Source organism: Monodon monoceros, unplaced genomic scaffold, assembly GCF_005190385.1.
Source record: "Monodon monoceros isolate NGI ecotype Baffin Bay Population unplaced genomic scaffold, NGI_Narwhal_1 Super_Scaffold_21, whole genome shotgun sequence".
NCBI classification, from domain to species: Eukaryota; Metazoa; Chordata; class Mammalia; order Artiodactyla; family Monodontidae; genus Monodon; species Monodon monoceros.
In genome coordinates this window covers 42,515,095-42,534,419 of record NW_021703778.1, presented here as the reverse complement: position 1 = coordinate 42,534,419, position 19,325 = coordinate 42,515,095, and the positions used below count along the sequence as shown (strand labels likewise).

At 47.4% G+C, this 19,325-nt stretch overlaps 1 protein-coding gene across 3 annotated transcripts in view; it reads right to left on the bottom strand.

The window, feature by feature from the left end:
• Positions 1-19,325, bottom strand: part of SLCO3A1 (solute carrier organic anion transporter family member 3A1) — a 316,836-nt gene that overhangs the window by 242,098 nt on the left and 55,413 nt on the right. For all 3 annotated transcript variants that reach the window (XM_029237384.1, XM_029237383.1, XM_029237386.1), the window contains exon 2: positions 9,759-10,224. In XM_029237384.1, coding sequence (XP_029093217.1) covers positions 9,759-10,224 — 466 coding nt within the window. The remainder of the gene's footprint in view (positions 1-9,758; positions 10,225-19,325) is intronic.

The following is a 19,325-nucleotide window of genomic DNA, read 5'->3' as shown; positions in this document are numbered from 1 at the left end:
TAGAATACCTTGATATTATGAACAAGCTAGTGTTCTGACCATTGGACATCTGCCTTACATGCGGACAGAAACACTCATCCTTGTTGGAAGGTGCCAGGTCGAAGCTCAAGAGGAAAGCAATCCAGTCCAACTCTGACATGACATGACTGGACATTTAAGCCTCATTAGGCAGGATCCTAATCCACAGCATTTGACTGCAAATGCTGGAAAGGATAATTTATGTGCTCAAGGGGATTCTAAGGGGAATGCTAATTGGGATGCAAGCTTCAGGCATAGCTGGATCCAGGGAGCCCTCTTGCCCTCTCTTTCCCCCTGGTCTACTTTCCTTTGCTGTCTTCATTCCTAGATCAAGTTTATTGCATGTGAAAACAAAGATGGACACTGGAATCTGCGGGCATTCAGAGGTGTTAGAGCTAGCAGTCCTAGAAGAGAAAGTGATCTCTCTCTCCCTGCCCCAGCCCTCCAGTCCAGTTTTCAAACCTCATGGCGGACTCTGGTTGTCTCACTACTTGGGCCATTCATTGCAGACCACAGCCTTTCTCTGTGTCATGATTGGCCATGCCTGGACCACATGATCATCTCTGCAGCCCACAAGAACCACCTGGGATGGGGAGAGGCAGTTTCCCAATGAAAACAATGAGGTTCTGGGCAGACAAAAGCAAACATCCACAAAAAAGACTCTTACGTGAGGCATTTTAACACTAAAGAATTCTCTAGCAATGAAGAACTCACTTCCCACTGAAGAGGAAGGACATTCATCTATAGTAATCCCTAATCTAACAATAGCAAGTCACAATCCTCTACAGAAACCAAGCCCTTCATGGTGTCTGCTCTCACAGAAAGCTTCTTGTGGGTGAAAGGAAAAAAGGAAGTAAAGCCAATACTATTGTAAGAAAGGAGAAATAAATAGTTTAGAAATAACTGAAGAAAAAAAGGTTGCATGCTATTCAGGAAAATACCTCAAAATCTTTCATTTAAGCATAATACTTGCGTTACAATTGAAAAGAAAAATAGAATGGGTGTGCTTTCACTAGTCAGGTGCAGTAAAGGACTGGTAGTAAAGAAGTAACGAACAGTAGACTTAGAGGAGCTTATGGAAGGAAAATTCCCTCACATGCGTCTTCACCTTCCCCACGAATCTTCTCTAGGTCAGCCTGGGCCTCTGGTCTTTCTTCCTATCACACATTATGATGCTGTGTTCTAAAATCCCTGAGCAAAGATGCTCTCTCACACACAGTAAACACCCACAGGCCTCAATCAGCTCCAAATGGTATCAGTTTCTGCATTCCCATGCTCCCTTCAGGGAACCCTCAGGAGGATCCTTCTTCCTCTGCCCCCCATGCTTAGCTGGGAGAAATGGTTTCCTTTCTATTCCATACTGCAGTTCCCATTCTTATGAGGCAGGAGCAAAGCCTCAGCCAGGACAGCACACTGGGAGGCCGGCTCAGCAGTGGTCCTCCACTCATTTCTGCCACTGTGTCCTGAGTTTGGGCAAGCGCCCTACCCCCTTCCCCAAGCAAATGCGTATCATTCAGAATCACAGCAGATAACACTACTTATCCTGGTTGTGGCATTCATGATGTGCAACTGCTTTCCTTCCCTCCTTTTTTCCTTTCTTATTTATTTGCTACTCAAAAGGCGAATGCCATCTGAAATTGATGGTCTGGAGCAAAGAACTGCAAAGAGCAAGGCACTGATGTGCTCAAGCTGGCTTCTGTGATCGTTGAGCCACGGAGGGTTTAGGAGACAATTGCAAGGAGAAGGCAATTCACTCCACTTGAAAAATATGCATTTCCAGTCTCTCTTAAAAATCAGAAGATCTGGCAAGACTGACTTTGAGTTCCCACAGGGCAACAATGGCTGAGGACATGGCAAGACCCTTTGGTTTCCCAGCCTCCACAAAGCCTGCTTTCCTCATTTGCTAGCTGAGCCCTGGCAGGACTTAGGATTGCTACCCTGAGCAGATATGGGAGAGGGCCGCAAAACGAGGGCACCAAGGCTCACAGCCCGGCCCAAAGCCTCTTTTCATGACGCCCTTCGTTCATCTTCTGGAAAAAGCCACAGCAAAGCCAACAGGCTGGTTTCCAGCTCCCACTGAATCTATCCACACTAACGTGAGCTTTAGTAAATGTGGATGAGGCTCTACAGTCACAAACATCTCCATCACCTAAATGTCCAATGAACTCATTCCAGATTTTCTAGATTGACAAAATAGTATGCAGTCATCTAAAGTGATGTTTACTGTTTATGATACACAGAAAGGTTTATCATTGATAAAAAGCAGGTTTACCTAGAGTATGGTCTTAACTAGGTGAAAGTAAATACAAACAAAAAAGGCTGGAATGAAATAGACCTAAACATTGACACTAATTTTCTATAGGTATCTGCTTACAAATTATTTATGTTTTCTTATTTTTTTTTCCCAATTTGACTAAAACGAGAATACATTCTTTCAAAAACTGAACTAATATTAAGAAGCAAATTAAGAAGCAATGTGCTGGAACCCAGAAAGCCAATAAATATATCCCACTGGGGCAATGGCCATACCGTGGCGTGCCTCCGACTTAATACAAACCAGATCGCCTGCTGCTTGGGACAGCTCTAGCACTTTCTGTACTTTGAGATGAGCCTCAGGAAGGGGTGTGCAGGCAAGTAAGAGCCCTGCTGATCTAATTCAAGATGGAAGAGGTTGCTCTTCTCAGATCTACTGGATGGATTGCATCACAGGCTGAAAATCAAGATCCAACCACTCTTGTCAAAAGACCTGCCCATGTATTTAACTAAGTCAATCGCTTATTCCTGCCTCCGTTTCTACATTTGGAAATGGAGTTGATACGACCACAAAGGTGAACAGGACTGCATTTATTGACCCCCACCACAACGTGATACCTAATGTCCCGGCGAAGCCTCGCTTGGTAGATTCCAGGCTCATTTTACTGATAAGGAAACAGGCTCAGGTCAACTGAAAACGTGTCCGAAATCCTGGTGGGCAGGTCTGTGGAGGAGCTAGGATTTGAATCTCAAGACTGTCAGACTCCACAGCCCAAGCTCAGAGTCTTGCCCAAGGTCACCGAGGCAGTGACCACAGCAGTGATTCCATGAATCAAGGGGCATGAATTATGAGCAGCTGAAAATGAATAAGAAACATCCACCAGCCCAGGCAATATGGAAGTGCCAGATAAGAGCCACACGCGCATGTCTCCTAGCAAGTTGCTAAAACACACTGAAAATGGCATGTGACCAGCTGCTGGGGAGAGGGACTGGAACCCAGACAAAACAAATTGACTTTTTTACAGCCTCATTTATTTACAAAAAAAAAAAAGAAAGAAATTAACAAGGGAAACTTCAATATCAATGGAGTTGCAAGAATGTAATGAGCTGTGCTTGCTCCCAGGAGGGATGGCTGTTTAATTATTTTTTCAGATGAACTGCAGTCACAGTGTATTTGATCCATACCCGACCCACACTCTTTGGAGAGTTAAAACACATTTTTCCCCAATGTCAAGTTAAAATAAAAACTCATCAGAAACAAAATAACTCTGGGGTCCCAGGGCTCTGAAGAGAAATTTAGTTCTGTTTGGTTGCTGCCTGGTATTAGTGACCTTTGTGCTAAACAAACATTTGGCAGATGAAATCTGAGAATAATTCTCTTTGCATCATTGACCGGAATGTGGAGGTCTCCACTGGGTTTCAACACAAGTGATAAAGAAAAGTGTGACACGTTCATGTCTAACGTATGTGCCTCCCGACTCGGAGGAATTGCTCTGTGTATTTGGGTACCCTGCGAGGATTCCATTCTGGGGAAGGCAGAAGCCCTCCTCCAAGAATCCCCTTCTTCTAGTTGGCCCCTGCTCTACCTACAGCCTCCTCTCTGTCTCCATATCTTCCCGTGTGTGTGTATGCACGTGTGTGTTGGTGTCACATGTGTATCTGTCTGCCAGACACTCACATGACTCAACACAATCTGCTTTCACCTTGATCCCATTCTGCATTTTTAAAACATCATCCACATGTAATAAAACTGCACAGAACTATACACACACAGAAACACACAAATGAGTGCACATAAAACGGATAAAATCTGAATAAACCCCATGAATTGTACCCATGTCCATTGCCCGTTTTTTGTTGTTTCTTTTTTGGTTTTAATTAATTTATTTTTTTATTTTTGGCTGCATTGGGTCTTTGTTGCTTCACGCAGGCTTTCTCTAGTTAGGGCTAGCGGGGGCCACTCTTTGTTGTGGGGCACGGACTTCTCATTGTGGTGGCTTCTCTTATTGCAGAGCGCGGGCTGTAGGCACGCGGGCTTCAGTAGTTGTGGCTCGTGGGCTCTAGAGCACAGGCTCAGTAGCTGTGGTGCATGGGCTTAGTTGCTCCACGGCATGTGGGATCTTCCTGGACCAGGGCTTGAACCCGTGTCCCCTGCATTGGCAGGCGGATTCTTAACCACTGTGCCACCAGGGAAGCCCCACTGCCCGGTTTTGATCCTGTACTACAGTGATGCAAGATGTTACCATTGGGGGAATATGGATGAGGGGTACAGGGAACTTCCCTGTATTTTGCAACAACCTGTGATTCTACAATTGTGCCAAAATAAAACATTTTAAAAAACTACATCCTCAAATAATTCCTTGAGTACTTGAGAAAAAAACAAACATGACAATGAAGTTCCTTATTGAAAAGTTAGGACAAAAGAGGCAGGAGTCTCAGCTTGTTTGGTACTGGTCCTCTTGGTACCTGTTATGGGCTGAATCATGCCCCCCCCCCAAAGTCATATATATAAGCCCTAACTCCCAGTACCTCAGCATGTGACTTATTTGAAAATAGAGCCGTAAAGAGGTAGTTGAGGTTAAATAAGATCATATGGGTGGACCCTAATCCAATCTGACTGGTGTCCTTATAAAGGGAGGAAATTAGGACACACAAAGAGACACCAGCAATACGTGCACACAGAAGGAAGCCCATGTGAAGACACAGGAGGAGAAGGCACCATCTGCAAGCCAAGGAAAGAGGCCTCAGAGGAAGCCAACTCTGATACCTTGATCTTGGCTTTCCAGCCTCCATAACTGTGAGAAAATAAATTTCCATTGTTTAAGTCACTCAGTCTGTGGTGTTATGTTATGGTAGCCCTAGCAAAGCAATACAGTACTCAAATCCTGCATGCCCCATTCACCTGTTTTTGTCCCCTAGTAACAAGCCCTCCAGCCTTAGCATCCCTCGTAAAGAGGGAAACGGTGGCTGTGTGGCAGGAAACTGCATCAAGTAAGGAACGGAGGTCCCAGCACATAAGAGTCAAATTTTAGGTGACCTTCCCTGCCCGTGAGAGGCTGGTGCTCAGCCAGCTGTGGAGTTACCAAATGTGGAAGAGGGATCACAGTTTCTCAAAGTGGACCCAGAGGGCAGAACCAGAGACAGTGTGTGGAAAGTTGTAGGAAGACAGATTTCCAACACAAGGGCAATTTCCTAATGCTATCATGATTCCACATGATAGGAACAGCGAAGTGAGGGTATGTTGTCCTCAGTTCTGGTGAGAGGTGAGCAGAACACGGAATCCACCAGCTCTGATCTGTGCTGATCTCTACTTAAAGCACCATGAAACAGGGGCACAACCTCCTTCCAGAACCCTGACGTGAACTGTTAGCCAGGCCCCCCCTTCTTTCTCCTCCCAACTCTCTATTCTGCCTTCACACCCGTTCTCCATTCCCATCGCACCTCTCCCCTTGGATTTGAGACACACGGCTCTCTTCTCACCTTCCTGAATCCTCTGATATCTATTTCCCAAAGAATTCAGGCTGTCTTGCAGAATGCCCTTACTTGCACCTGACCCCCTGGAGTATCCACCAGCCCTTTGCACCCAGCCCCACCCACCCCAGCCTTGTCACAGATCCCAGATGTACCTGGAAAAAACATCACTCTCACACCCAGGGCTCAGCCCCATTCATTATCTTAGACAAGTTACTTAACCTTTCAGAAGCACAGATCACCTGTCTGCTTCGTTTATAACAGTAAAATAGGAAAAACAAACCCATGTCCAATGATAGAGGGCATTAAATATTACAGTATAGATCCACAAGGGAATATTCATATGCAGAAAGAATATTACCGAAAGAATATTTAGTGACATGGGGAAATGTTCATGAAATATTAAGAGAGGAACACAGTAGCAAAACATTATTTATTATAAACACATTTTTTTGTGTGTGTAGAAAAGCATACCGATGCAGAAAAAAGGATTTTATATAAGCATAAAGCTAAGGGTAATTATTCTTCAATGATCCTTTTTCTATACTTCCAAAGTTGTCAACAGTGAACATGTAATACTTTTTAACTAGAATAAAGTTATTTTTTTAAAAAAATCCTTACCACTCTCATTTGGAGCTTTTTCCTCCCCAAAGGAAAAAAAAAAAAAAAAGACAAAACAAGACACCAACCAACTGCCATAGCAATCTAATGAAAGGACCCAGCGAGTCCACTACATTAGCCTACTTACTCTTGCCTACAATACAACGGGCTGTGCTTTGAACTCGGAGAAACAGGGCAGCTAAGAAAACTGAGCTCATGGAAGGTCACAACACGGGTTAACAGCACGAGTAATTCCCAGAGGGTCGATTGGTGGACCCCACTCACGCCACCATATCAAACGGTTCCCACTGCCACTCTGCTCCATCAGTCTCTCTGGGAAGAAGGCACGGCACGTGCCACCCACGGGTCACCGGCCAGCCACGCTGTGAGGCTTGGCTCCACGTTGTGTGGTCCTGAAAAGCCTGCCAGCAGAGCCGCGTGAGTTTTGTCCCCTGGTAATGAGCTCCCCTGGCTCCCTCCCCAGGCTGGGCAGGAATGGCCAGAGAACAGTGCCAGCAGGAGAAGCCCCTTGTGAATGACCATCAAGGAATCCAGGAGTTTGGCAGTGACTCAGCCACAAGAGGCTGAAGCAAATAGTCACTTGGGTGGAAAATACCAGCTTGATTTAATATGGAATGCTTCCCTTTCCCTCTAGCTGTAGGGGATCTAGGACGTGGCCATAGTTGTGCCGAAGGCACCCAGCTGGTGACCCAGGGGCAGGGCTTGTCACCAGTGGCCTGTGGCCAGGGCGTTGCACGGTTATCATCCCCTTCCCTGCTTACACCCACAGGAAAGCAGCAGCTGTGAACAACCTGTGCTTCACACGTGCAAGATTTAGAAACCTTTCAATCTCCAGTTTACACTCACATGTCAGGCGTATGATCAGATGGCTAGCTATGGGCCCTCTCTCTCTTACCAGCTCTGCAAGAGCTGGAACCAAGGGGCACACATGCTACTCCACCCCAATGGATACCATCAACACCCACAGTCCCAGCACCAGTCCCTTCAGACTGTCTTTCTCTTGCAGGGAGTTAAGAGGTCATAAGTCATACCAACCCCATTCAGCAGGCTCCCCCAAATACTTCCCGAAGCCAAATTAAGTGGCTTCAGAAACTAGCTCCCTATTAGAGGAGATAAATGCTAAAACAGTCTCATGATCACAAACACTTTTTATGACCTGTACAATAAATGACTGAACCAGTTATGCTCTGCATATGCATGGTCTTTTTACATTGTTCCTGGAGAATTCAAACCATGCATGGAATAAAAGGCCACCTACCGAGGCCGATCTGTGCAGAAAGCTTGCTCTCTGTTGCTCCCCGTAAACACAGACCCAGGAAACAAGTTCAGAAGCACTCAGGAAGGCCATCTCCACAGTCCTGTACTGTCATGTTTTGGAGTTTGGCCAGATGCCACCAAGATGCCCACACACCACACAAAAAGGCACTCCCAACTCTGTGAATGTTGAACTATCATAGAGGAAAAGGATGCCCAATTAGAAATTTGGTTGAGACTTGCCTCCTACCAAAGACTCACCGTAAATCCCAGAAACAAGGTCTCAGAAAGAGAGAAGGGCCTGTGCCTGGTATGGTCAGCCCTGTGGCCCAAGCCTCCACCTCCCACAAAACCAAAATGAGTCCACATCCTAAAGCTTTGAACCGACAGCCCAGGCCTCATCCAGTGCCAGGAAATACCACAGCCTAACTCATCAGGGCGGACTTCTGGAAGAGGGCTCTGAGCCTGATGCTCCAGGCAGGGGCCCCCAAGCTGAGGTGATTTACCACTGGTGTGACTTCAGGAGGCATTCTGCAGAGACGCTTTTCTACTTGATTTCCTCATCAGAGACAAGAACTCAGCCTTTCACTTCCCATTTCCTTCCATGTGCCCTGATTTATCTACTTGCTGTTACTGCTACCAAAAAATATCTATCCTAGGGTCCTAGAGTGATATCGGTCAGGTCAGAGACCAATGGCCCAGATGGACCTGCGGAGACTGTTTTGGCTACATGATGTGGCCCGTGTCCTGGTCTGCAACAGACTCACGAGGAGGGGCTTTCACTGAAGCCTTAAAAGCATCAAAATGTAAATGATTTCCTTAGACCCCTCTCCCCACTGTGCCCACCTTCACACACAATTATGGAAACCCCTAACCACAGGGAGAAGCCTGAGCAATCTTCTCTTCTACTTTGTGTTCCATAGGTAGGTCCACAGGTGCTTCATCCCTTGGATGGGGAGATACATATTCTCCACCTTTCTTTCCTAGAGTCTGTTCACAGAGGGCCGAGACATACGACATATTTATTCAACAAAGTCATCTACGCCACAGTTGGGACAGAAAGTCACAGAGCAAAATTAGCATTCAGGTGTGTAGCTGCTCTGAACCCTCCTGTCTCAGAAAGCTTGGGCAGTGTATGGTGGAAACTTGGCAGATAGGAAGCTTTTTGACAAATTCTTATCAAATTCTATTTTAACCTAAACTTCATATTATAATTAACTTTATACTCCAAGGCACACAGCTTTTGGGAAGCACAAAGCTTCCGTGGGTGGATATAATTTTTTCAGCGCTTAGCACCCAGTGACTGGGGTCATGTCATACAATCCAACTGCAAAATTAAACCTGGTAAACAAGAAATGGAGATGCTCGGCAGGCCAGCCCTCACCCGACAAATGACCACGCAGCAGTGCCTAGAAGCAGCGACTAAGGAGCCACGATTGCTGTAAGTGTGATTCACCACTTGGATGTTTCTTAACCCAACACCTGCAAATGGCTTCCATCCTCCCAGTGCAAAATAGCAGAAATCATTACAGCCCAAAACATTTTTTCAAAGTTCACATGTACCTTATTTCTTCCCAAATATGCAGTTCCAGTGCATACCCCGTGACAGAAAAAAAAAAAAATTACAGAAAGTTACCAACTTTGAATAATACCAAATGCTGGGCATGCAATCCCCTTTCTCTTTGAGCTTCAATAGGACAAGGACCAGGAGATCATTTTGATGATTAAAAACAGGGTTTCCATGTGTAGATCCCTCGGTGGCTAATGCCGAATAGCCCAAAGTCCAAACACACACAAAAAGGCAGATAAATAAACATAAAACTTCCTCTGACCATGGCTTCCCACTCAAGGTTTATTGAGGCTCTAGCACAGCAGAGGTCAAATTCTGCTGCACATGGGAATCACCTGGGGAGCTTTTTAAAAACTACGTGCCCAGGATGCACCCCAGACCAACTACCCCGCAACTCAGACATCGGCATTTTCCAAAACACCCGAGATGTGTAGCCAAGTCTGAGAACCAGTGCTCCGGAAAAATTAAAACTTCAGGGGCCCACGTTTCCTTCTTCTGTTAACATGCCCTTTTACTGACACAGAATCAACCAAAAGGGAACAGCACCCCTGGCTGTGGGGCAACTCCTTACCTATGTAGAGCGAGGAGTCCTTCCTCCGCACGTGGTCGTCGATGTAGGAGACGCCCAGGGGCTGCACGGGGGTAGCACCGATGCCCAGGAGCACCTGGGCCCCAATAAGCAGCAAGTACATCATGTTCGTGGCGGTCCGGCTGCGGCAGATGAGGTCCGGGTCGGGCCCCTGGTCCCCGCCAGAGCCGTTGGCGGCGCAGACATCGCGGCCCTCGGCACCCCAGCGGATCTCGCCCGCCTCGTACTTGTACTGGTGGGTCAGGAACTCAGGCAGCGCCGACAGCAACGCTCCCAGGGCCATGACGATGCCTCCGCAGCCGATGAGGCGTGGCCTGTGCCCGCGCGCCCCGAAGTAGCTCACGAAGAGGATGAGCGCCAGGTTCCCGATCTCGAAGCTGCTGGCGATCACGCCCACGTCGGCGCTCTGGAGGTTGAACCTCCGCTCCAGGGTGGTAAGGACGCTCACCTGTGGGGTGCAAAATGCAATCTCAACGCCAGTGCTGATGGAAACCACCCGGGAGGCCCCCTTCCCGTCACGCAGCGCACCTGCCCATCCCGGATCCTCCCGCCTCGCAGTTTTTTGTTTTGTTTTGTTTTGTTTTTACCAGCTGTGCCAAGTGATTTAAACCTTAAGAGTCCAAAAACCGTTTACTTAGTATGATAACCCCAATTTAATGGTTAAAGAATTAACTTCCATCGGGGAAGAAGCTTTCCTTGGCATCTGTTTCCACTCTGAAAGATTCTGCCTCACCGCATAAGAACAACCTCTGCATCCCCACGGCCGCCACCATTTAAGGCTCATGAGTCCTGTGAAAGTCCTGAAGTCCACAGCTTTCACAGGCTCTCTCCCAACTACATCTTATTTATGAAGTCCATGCTGGAGGACATAGGGTCCACAGGCTTTTTACCAGGAGGTTATTAGCAAAGCATATTGAATAAAATAAAAACACAAGGAAACAAAAACCTGGGAGGGGAGCAAAATGGACAAGCTAGATTAGCTCATTAGGATAATCATTAGCTCTTCGCTTCCTTCTGGAAATTTCCAAACAGTGGACATTTCCCTAGAGGTAAAGACATCCCTGAATCCCTGACCTGTGCACTCTAGCCCCACCGAGGTCCCTCAGGTGGTATAGTTTGATGACTTTCCCCACCTTTGCATCCTCGTCTGCCCTTCACCTGTTTAACAAATATCTACTGAACATCTGCTGTTGGCTTCACAGTGCCCTGGACACAAAAGACACAAACAGGAGGAAGGGATGACACCTGGCCTCAAAGATGCCACCTAGCAGAAAGGTAGACATGTATGTTGGTTACATGTGACATTCATGATGCAAAATCACAGTAGGAGGGTCAAGAGGAGATGCATCATTTTAAGGCTCCTTGAGGTGGAGAGAAAATGCAAATGGCCTCCCTGTCCTGCTGTTTGCAGGTTCCACGCGGGGTATTATCAGCAAGACAGGAGTCCCTGTCGTAGGAGTCCTAGTTGGGCAGGGAAGAACACTCCAGGCAAAAGGAACAGGGCGAGCAAACGCTGGGTGGCATGATTTCATGATGGAATGGAACACACGCAGTGAAAAGATAGGTTGGCAACAGACTATAAGAAGCTACAGAGGCCACCCTAAAGGAATCAGACAGTCCCCTGCAGTGTGGTGGAGAGAATGCAGAGCCTGGAGGGAGCAGCAACTGGTTTGAACCGCACACCTATTATTTCCTTAATTAGCTCTGTGACTTTGGTCAAGTTAACTTAACCTCTTCAAGCCCTGATTTCCGTGAAATAGGAATAGTAATGCCTACCCGGCAGGATGGATGCGAAGATTAGACATAATGTATGAAAAGTCTGTTAGCACAGAGCAGCCTTTCCCTACATGGCCAGAGAGCATCGAGAGAGATGGGGAAGCTGAGGGGTGCAGAACCGAAGCTCTGGGGTCAGAAAGCCTGGGGCCATCATGATGGGGAACAGCAAAGGCTCTAAAAACATGAGAGTGACTCAGGTATGGTCCGAGTGTGGAGAACGGATGGAGTGGAAGAATGCAGGAGCGAATGCCAGCAGAGAAAAAGGCTGGACTATTATTGAGAAAAGGGAGAAGAAAAGGTCAGTACCGTGGCAATGGAAATGAACAGGAAAATCTGAGAAGCGTCATAGAGGCAGCATTATATCTTTGGGGAGATTTGGCTGCCTCTGCTGAGTGACTGGGCATGTGCTGCTAGGAAGGTAAGGAAGAAGAGTCAGTGGATCTAGCCTTCCTCCAAATGTATAAGTATGGGTACTGGTGTCAGCATCCCTGCATCCACAGCCTCTCTGCAATGTCCACATACACACACACACACCTGAGCATGCCTCTATTCTATTTACCTTTATTATAGAAAAAGACACTAGCCCAGTAATTCCTGTAGCCTCATTTCAACCCCACACATTTAAACAGACTCCTTTAGCCCAGGGGTTTTCAATGCTACCTTCAGATTGGATGCACTTGGGAGAGCATTAAAAATTTCAGATGCCTGGTCCCTCCGTGAGTTTCTAAGCCAGAGCAACCTGGGTGCTGGGATGTTGTTAAAGCTCGCCCAGGTGATTCTATGTGGGTTAGCACAGCGCTAACACAACAACACAAACGACTGCAGCCTTTCCGTCAGCACTGGGCCTGGGGGTGAGCTCTGCAGGGCACTACTCAACACTGGTGCAGGTCCCTGTTCATGACCAAGGATGGGACGTCTGTGTTGCCCTCGATCGCCGGCATTCCGATTCTGATTCCTGTTTCCATTGTGCTTCTAACCAAGTCAAGGCCAGCTCACAACTCATGCAGCCCTAGTTAATTATTTTTCAAGCACCAAGTACTGGCCATTGTCGAGAAAAGAAGTTTAGCGAGTCCTGGTCTCATTAAAATGGCTTTCAAACGCTCCCAGAGATCCTTCTGAAAGGTCTGGGCAAGTGAAAACAAAGGTTTCATTTAGTCCCTTCTTTCCTTCGTAACACAAACAAGCTCGATGGAATAAATGCTCTAACAGAGGCATATAACAGGTAATGCCATGTGGAAGAACAAAGGCAGACAGCCTGACTGCCTGAGAGGTGGCAGGGGGCCTGAGGGGTTCATTCAGGCCTTGATGACGGGACTTGAGAGATGCCTAAAAGAAGCCATATGCAGAAGTGGACGCATGTGGGCAGGGTCCCCTGGGTTCACCAGAGTCACCTCGAGCAGGCTGGCAGGTCTGCAGCCTGGTGACCTCCACCTCGGGAGTAAAAGGGCAATGGCGGTGGGAGGAAGGGTGGGCAGAAATGGAGCAGAAGGCGTATTTCACTTCTGTCACAAGGCTTCATGACATCCGTACTAGGCAGATCTGAAACATGACAACCTCTCTGTTCCAGCAGGTGTGCCCTGTCATAAAATATCACACAGGTGTGGACATTTATGATGACATAAGGATGGTGAGGAGAGAGGCAGTTGTGGGCAACACAAAAAGAGTCCACTCTTCTAGAAAGGGCAGGGGCCTATGCCAGCCATTCTTGTCCTGAATCAAACCTGCTCTTTGCAGAGCGACCCACAAGGGTCACAGGAGTAGTACGGTCCTTACCTCCTTGACCCCGTGGCCTGTTGAAAGCCTCAGGGACACCTCTCTGGATCCAGAGTTAAGCTACACAAACATTCTGAAAAGATGCTTTGTGGATCAATCAGGTCAGAGGCTAATGTCTTCACTCACTTAAAACCCAATTTGGAGAAGCTGGACTAATTAAATAGGCATGAGGCCATAAACCCACTTGTGGCTTTTAAGTGGCAATGAACAATCCAGCTATGAGGAAGATGCCCGCTAACGGCAACGGCTGTCTGTACTTAACGGGTAACAGGACTGATGGAAATGTCTTGATAATTAGACACTAAGGAGCCACAACTCCAGGAGGAAAAGAAAAGAGGAACTGTCCTCACCTTGAACCAAGTAGATACAAAGTTATTATTAAAAGAATGCAATATTTATCAGGTTTCTGCTACCACAATCCAAAAACAAAACAAAACAAAAAAACCCGCCTGCATTTCAGAATCTCCTGGAGCACTTGTTAAAAATATAGATTCGGGCCTCCCTGGTGGCGCAGTGGTTGAGAGTCCGCCTGCCGATGCAGGGGACGCAGGTTTGTGCCCTGGTCCAGGAAGATCCCACATGCCGAGAAGCGGCTGGGCCCGTGAGCCATGGCCGCTGAGCCTGCGCATCCGGAGCCTGTGCTCCGCAACGGGAGAGGCCACAACAGTGAGAGGCCCGCGTACCGCATAAAAAAAATATATATATATATATATATATATATATATATATATATATATTCATTCCCAAACCCTGAGATGAGGCCCAGGAGTCCAAGGTTTTATAAAACCCCCCAGTGGTCTCTGGTGCCCAGAGCTGGGGAGGGGTGAACACCACTGACGTTTCAGGTGTCTACACACACACTCAACCATCAATCGAGAGCTATGGTTCTCAACCTTCACTGGCAGCAAAATCACCTGGAGGGTATCGGACTGCTGGACCCCCAACCTCAGAGTCTCTGATTCAGTGCATCTGGGATGTGTCTGGGAATTTACATTTCTAATAAGCTCCCACACGTGATGTGGATGCATGTGGATGCTGCTGATCCGGGGACCAGACTTTGAGAACCACTGCACCACTGGGCTCTCCATCCTCGACAAACCTGTCTCCCCTCAAGATTAAAGAGCTTTTTTTTTTCTTAATTAGATGCCAATTAAAAGCACTCACTCATTTCCAATTCACATCCAGTCTCTTCTCCTCCTATGGGAAAGCTGGGTGGCATCTGGGGGAGGCTCACCTCTTAGGGAGTCTGAGGTGCACACTCTGGTCACCTGCCGAGATGGGGGCCCAGCCCAAAAGGGAGACCTGTGGACATCCTGGCAGAAATGCTGTGAGACAGGAGGCACCCAGAGACCATGGCCAGGGACAGATGGGCCTTTCCTCACCTCTGAAAGGGCCAAGGTTATCAGGGACTCACGGAAGAAGCAGCCAACCTCTTGGAGCAGCAGCTGAAGCTCAGAATTGCCCTCATGAGCCCTCCCACAGTCTATTTTCTTATTCTGGCTCGGGGGGGTGGGGGGGGTGGGAACTGGACTAGAATCACCTGGAAAAACACACCAGCACCGCCCCCCCATGCCCAGCCCACCACCACCAGGACTGTGATATCATGTGTGAGAGCTGGGCCTGGGCTTGAGTATTTTCAAAGCTCCCAGGTGATTCTAATACACAGGCAGGCAGAGGTGTGTGTGTGTGCAGAGACTCCTGGTGTAGCCCCTGCACAGGGGCTGAGTGTGCAGGGGTAGTTACAACATTGCACCCTGGTCCTATCCACGTGGCGCTGGAGCACCGGAGCCTCAAGTTCAAATCTGGCTTTGAGAGCGCTTGGCCATGTCAATCTTTCTGAGCTGTTTCTGCACCTGTGTGGTGAGGATAACAATACGTGCATCATGAGGTCATGATTCAGCAGCTGGCGCACAGTAGGTACACTTAAAAGAGCTGCCCTCATCCCTGGCGTGCATGCTCTGTGTGACTTCCAATTCAATGCCACACAGAGCCTGCTTGGAGGGAGGTGCAAGGAATATAACTACGGCTGAGAGAATCCCTGCCCTGTGGGGGTTCACAACCTGGGGAGAGCAGAAAGAAAGGGTCCTAACAGCACAGCCTACTATGCAGGGTCATGCAGTAAAGCGGCAGGGGGCTCAAGGGAATGAGAACACACCTTTGGCTGCAGGGGGAGGAAAATCGATCTGGGATGCACCAAGGATGAACCAGATCTTAACAGATGGGCAGTGGGGGTGGGACCACAATACTTTTTTTTTAAACATTTTACATTGGAATATAGCCTATTATCAATGTTCTGACAGTTTCAGGTGCACAGCAAAGTGACTCAGCCATACACAAACATATATCCATTCTCCCCCAAAACTGCCCTCCCATCTAGGCTGCCACATAACATTGAGCAGAGTTCCCTGCGCTATACAGTAGGTCCTTGTTGGTTATCCTCTTTAAATACAGCAGTGTGTACATGTCAATCCCAAACTCCCTAACTATCCCTTCCCTCCACCCTTCCCCTCCCCACCCTTCCGGGTAACCATAAGTTGGTTCTCTAAGTCTGTGAGTCTGTTTCTGTTTCGTAAATAAGTTCATTTGTATCATTTCTTTTCAGGTTCCACATAAAAGTGATATCATACGATATTTCTTTCTCTGTCTGACTTCACTCAGTATGACAATCTCTAGATCCATCCATGTTGCTGCAAATGGCATTATTTCATTCTTTTTTATGGCTGAGTGATATTCCATTGCGTGTATGTACCACATCTTCTTTATACATTCCTCTGTTGATGGACATTTAGGTTGCTTCCATGTCTTGGCTATTGTAAACAGTGCTGCAGTGAACGCTGGGGTGCATGTATGCTTTCAGACCATGTTTTTCTCTGGATATATTGCCAGGAGTGGGATTGCTGGGTCGTATGGTAGTTCTGTTTTTAGTTTTTTAAGGAACCTCCATACAGTTCTCCATAGTGGCTGTAGCAATTTACATTCCCACCAACAGTGCAGGAGGGATCCCTTTTCTCCACACCCTCTCCAGCATTTATTGTTTGTGGATTTTTTGATGATGGCCATTCTAACCAGTGGGAGGTGGGAGGAACGGCAAAGGGAAAATTCAGACCATCCCTGGGAAAAGGGAGGAAGACCTTTTTGGCCTCAGAGCGCCATGAGGAGGTAAATCGGCCTTAAAGACTAGGTTGAGGGTTGATTTGGAGGTCCTTGGGGAGCCATCCTTCAGTAACACTATCCTGGCAGGTGTGGCGCATGTGGAGGGAGGAGAAACTGCCCAAGCAACTACTTCAGCAGAGCTGGTGAGGAACGAGGCTTCCGTAGGGGCATGCTAGCAGGACCACAGAGAAGGGTGCCTGGGTGTGATGCCTCAGATGTAAAGAGCAGCAGAGCCACGGCTGATGGGAGGCCTGGGTCAAGGAAGCTGGAGCTGAAAAAGACCCTGGGGAGCCTGCCGTGCCTCAATCCGGAGCTCGTGTGAGGGCTGAGGGAGCTGCAAGGCTGGGGAGAGCCCGTGAGTGCAGTGAACCTGCATCTAAAAGCCCCTCTGCTCGGAGAGGCAAGGGACACCACAGCCCAGCAGGCTGCCGCCCGGGGAACATGGAGGAAGCTGTACCTTCAAACAACTAGCCCAGCAGCAGTGCCCAGCGCTGTTGGGAGCAGATGCAGAAACAGTGTGGATGTTGACCACACATTAAACTGTAGTTAAAGAAAGGCCCAGAGGTCCCATTATTGGGGCTCCTGAACAGGCATCAGCACACTTTTTCCGTGAAGAGCCAGACAGTAAATATTTTCGGCTTCTGGGCCACTTGGTCTCTGCAGCAACTCCAACTATGTCATCCTAACACAAAAGCAGCATCGGTAAGCAGTATGTAAATGATGGCCACAGCTGTGTTCCAAGAAAACTTTAAAAATAAGCCATGGGACTTCCCTGGTGGTCCGGTGGTTAAGACTCCATCTTCCAATGCAGGGGGTGTGGGTTCAATCCCTGGTCAGGTTCGATCCCTGGTCAGGTTCGATCCCTGGTCGAGGAGCTAAGATCCCACATGTCTCGTGGCCAAAAAACCAAAACAGAAACAATATTGCAACAAAATTCAATAAAGACTTTAAAAATGGTCCACAACAAAAAAATAAAAAAAATCTTTAAAAAATTAAAATTAAAAAAAAATAAGCCATGGCTGGATTTGGCCGCAGGCCACAGATTGCCAAACTCCTGCTCGCTTCTCCGTCAATCCAGTTTGGGAAATTGCCGTACTCCTGAGTCTGGCAATAACAATGCTGGCCATTTATAACAAGTTTGCAAAGCACTCCTGTTGCTGCCATGGAAAAGCCATTCCGGGCACAACTTCAATGCAAGTTTGTTTTTTAATCCCATGAAAGGAAGTTGCAAGCCCATTTCAATTGCTTGCCTGATGTGCCAGGACGTGGTCTTGCAGCAAAGGCGGGAAGGGGTCCAACCACAGAAGCCCAGAGAGCATCTCCCCAGGATGAAGCAGCGGCCTCAGCAACTGCTTCAGGTGAGGGAGGCACACATTGTGTGGTTTTGTTTTTCACTTGAACAGCAGCTCCTTGGAGCCAGTCATTTAGGGCACAGGGGAAACGGCATGCACGAGGCATTCATTTGTGAATTCCAGGATCTGAGGTTTGCAGAGCCAGGTAACAGAGAACAACACAACAATGAGTCCTGTAATCGCCCTGGTGGCCAACAGACTGCCCACCCGCCTCGCAGGTTGGCCAGGGAAGACAGTCAATGTCGCTTTATTTCTGACGGAATGATTTAGCCTGTTTTATGACATAATAAATGAGTGTAAATTGACGATTTTTTCTTAAAAAGCAGAGCAAGAATTATACGGAGAACCTCTGATTTAGATATGACTCTGGCCTTCAGCCCATGCCAAAGGCATTGGTGTGTGTAAAGGGGTGAGAAGAGGGGCAGACGGAAAACATGAGGGATTTTGAGAGCCACACACGAACCACGCATTTAACACGCCTGCAGCTCCCTTTTCTGATCTGTAATGCGGAGGTGATGATTCTGCCCTCAAAGCTTGCCACAAATGAGGAGGAAACGTGCTGTCCAATGTTTATCACTGTGACTGCAGTTATGCCTGGGGTTGCGAATATGCAACATGGCCTTACCCTTCCTCACAGAAGTATCCCGAGAGCCTGCCAGCTCTCTCTGCACCTGGGTCTTTAACAAGAGACCATCGTTCCCTCTGGTCACCCTGCTGTCTGACAGTCAGTCTTGGACACTCTTTCCTTAGAAAGGCCTCATTCGTCTGCATCTCTGAGACTTCTTCTCGGTCATTTCCTGCACCCTTGTGAATTATTTGCATCTTTCTCAGACCATTTTCCCCTCTGTACCCTGTTTCTTAGTTTCTCTCTTCTACTCTCTTCCCTAAATAGCCCTAAAGTACAACAGAGGCATCTTTTTTTTATTATTATTCCTTACATTTAGTGAAATCTTATGTTCATTTAATTCTAAGAGAATGTGTAAAGTTTTATGATCCTCTTCTTTAAAAAAAAATCTCTAAATTTTCTTCCTGCTTATGAATCTTGTCATTGATTTTTCTCCATAGCTCAGTGGTCCATCATAGAAAAACAAGGATTCTCCGTCCCTGCCGGGTACAGATAATAGAATTTTCTTCCACTCAGTGACTGAGCTGTAAAGGCACTACTAGAAATTTTTGCATCAGTCCTATTATTAATAGTCTGTGTTTAGTACCTTTCACAGGAATTGAGACCATTCTTTCAATTCACAATTTATGTGGTGCCAGGTCTCTTTTATTAGAGAAACTTCAAGAACAATAGGAGTTAAATGATTTCCTCGGCATTCAACAAAAATGTATAGAGGACCAGAGTCTTAAGAGATTTCCATCTAACACGCTAACAATGTACACACACACACACGCGCACACACACACACACACACACACTCCCCAGGCAGAGCTGTTTTCACTGAATCAGACTCTCTATATGCCCTAGGGCCTGGGCTTACACTGTCAGAAG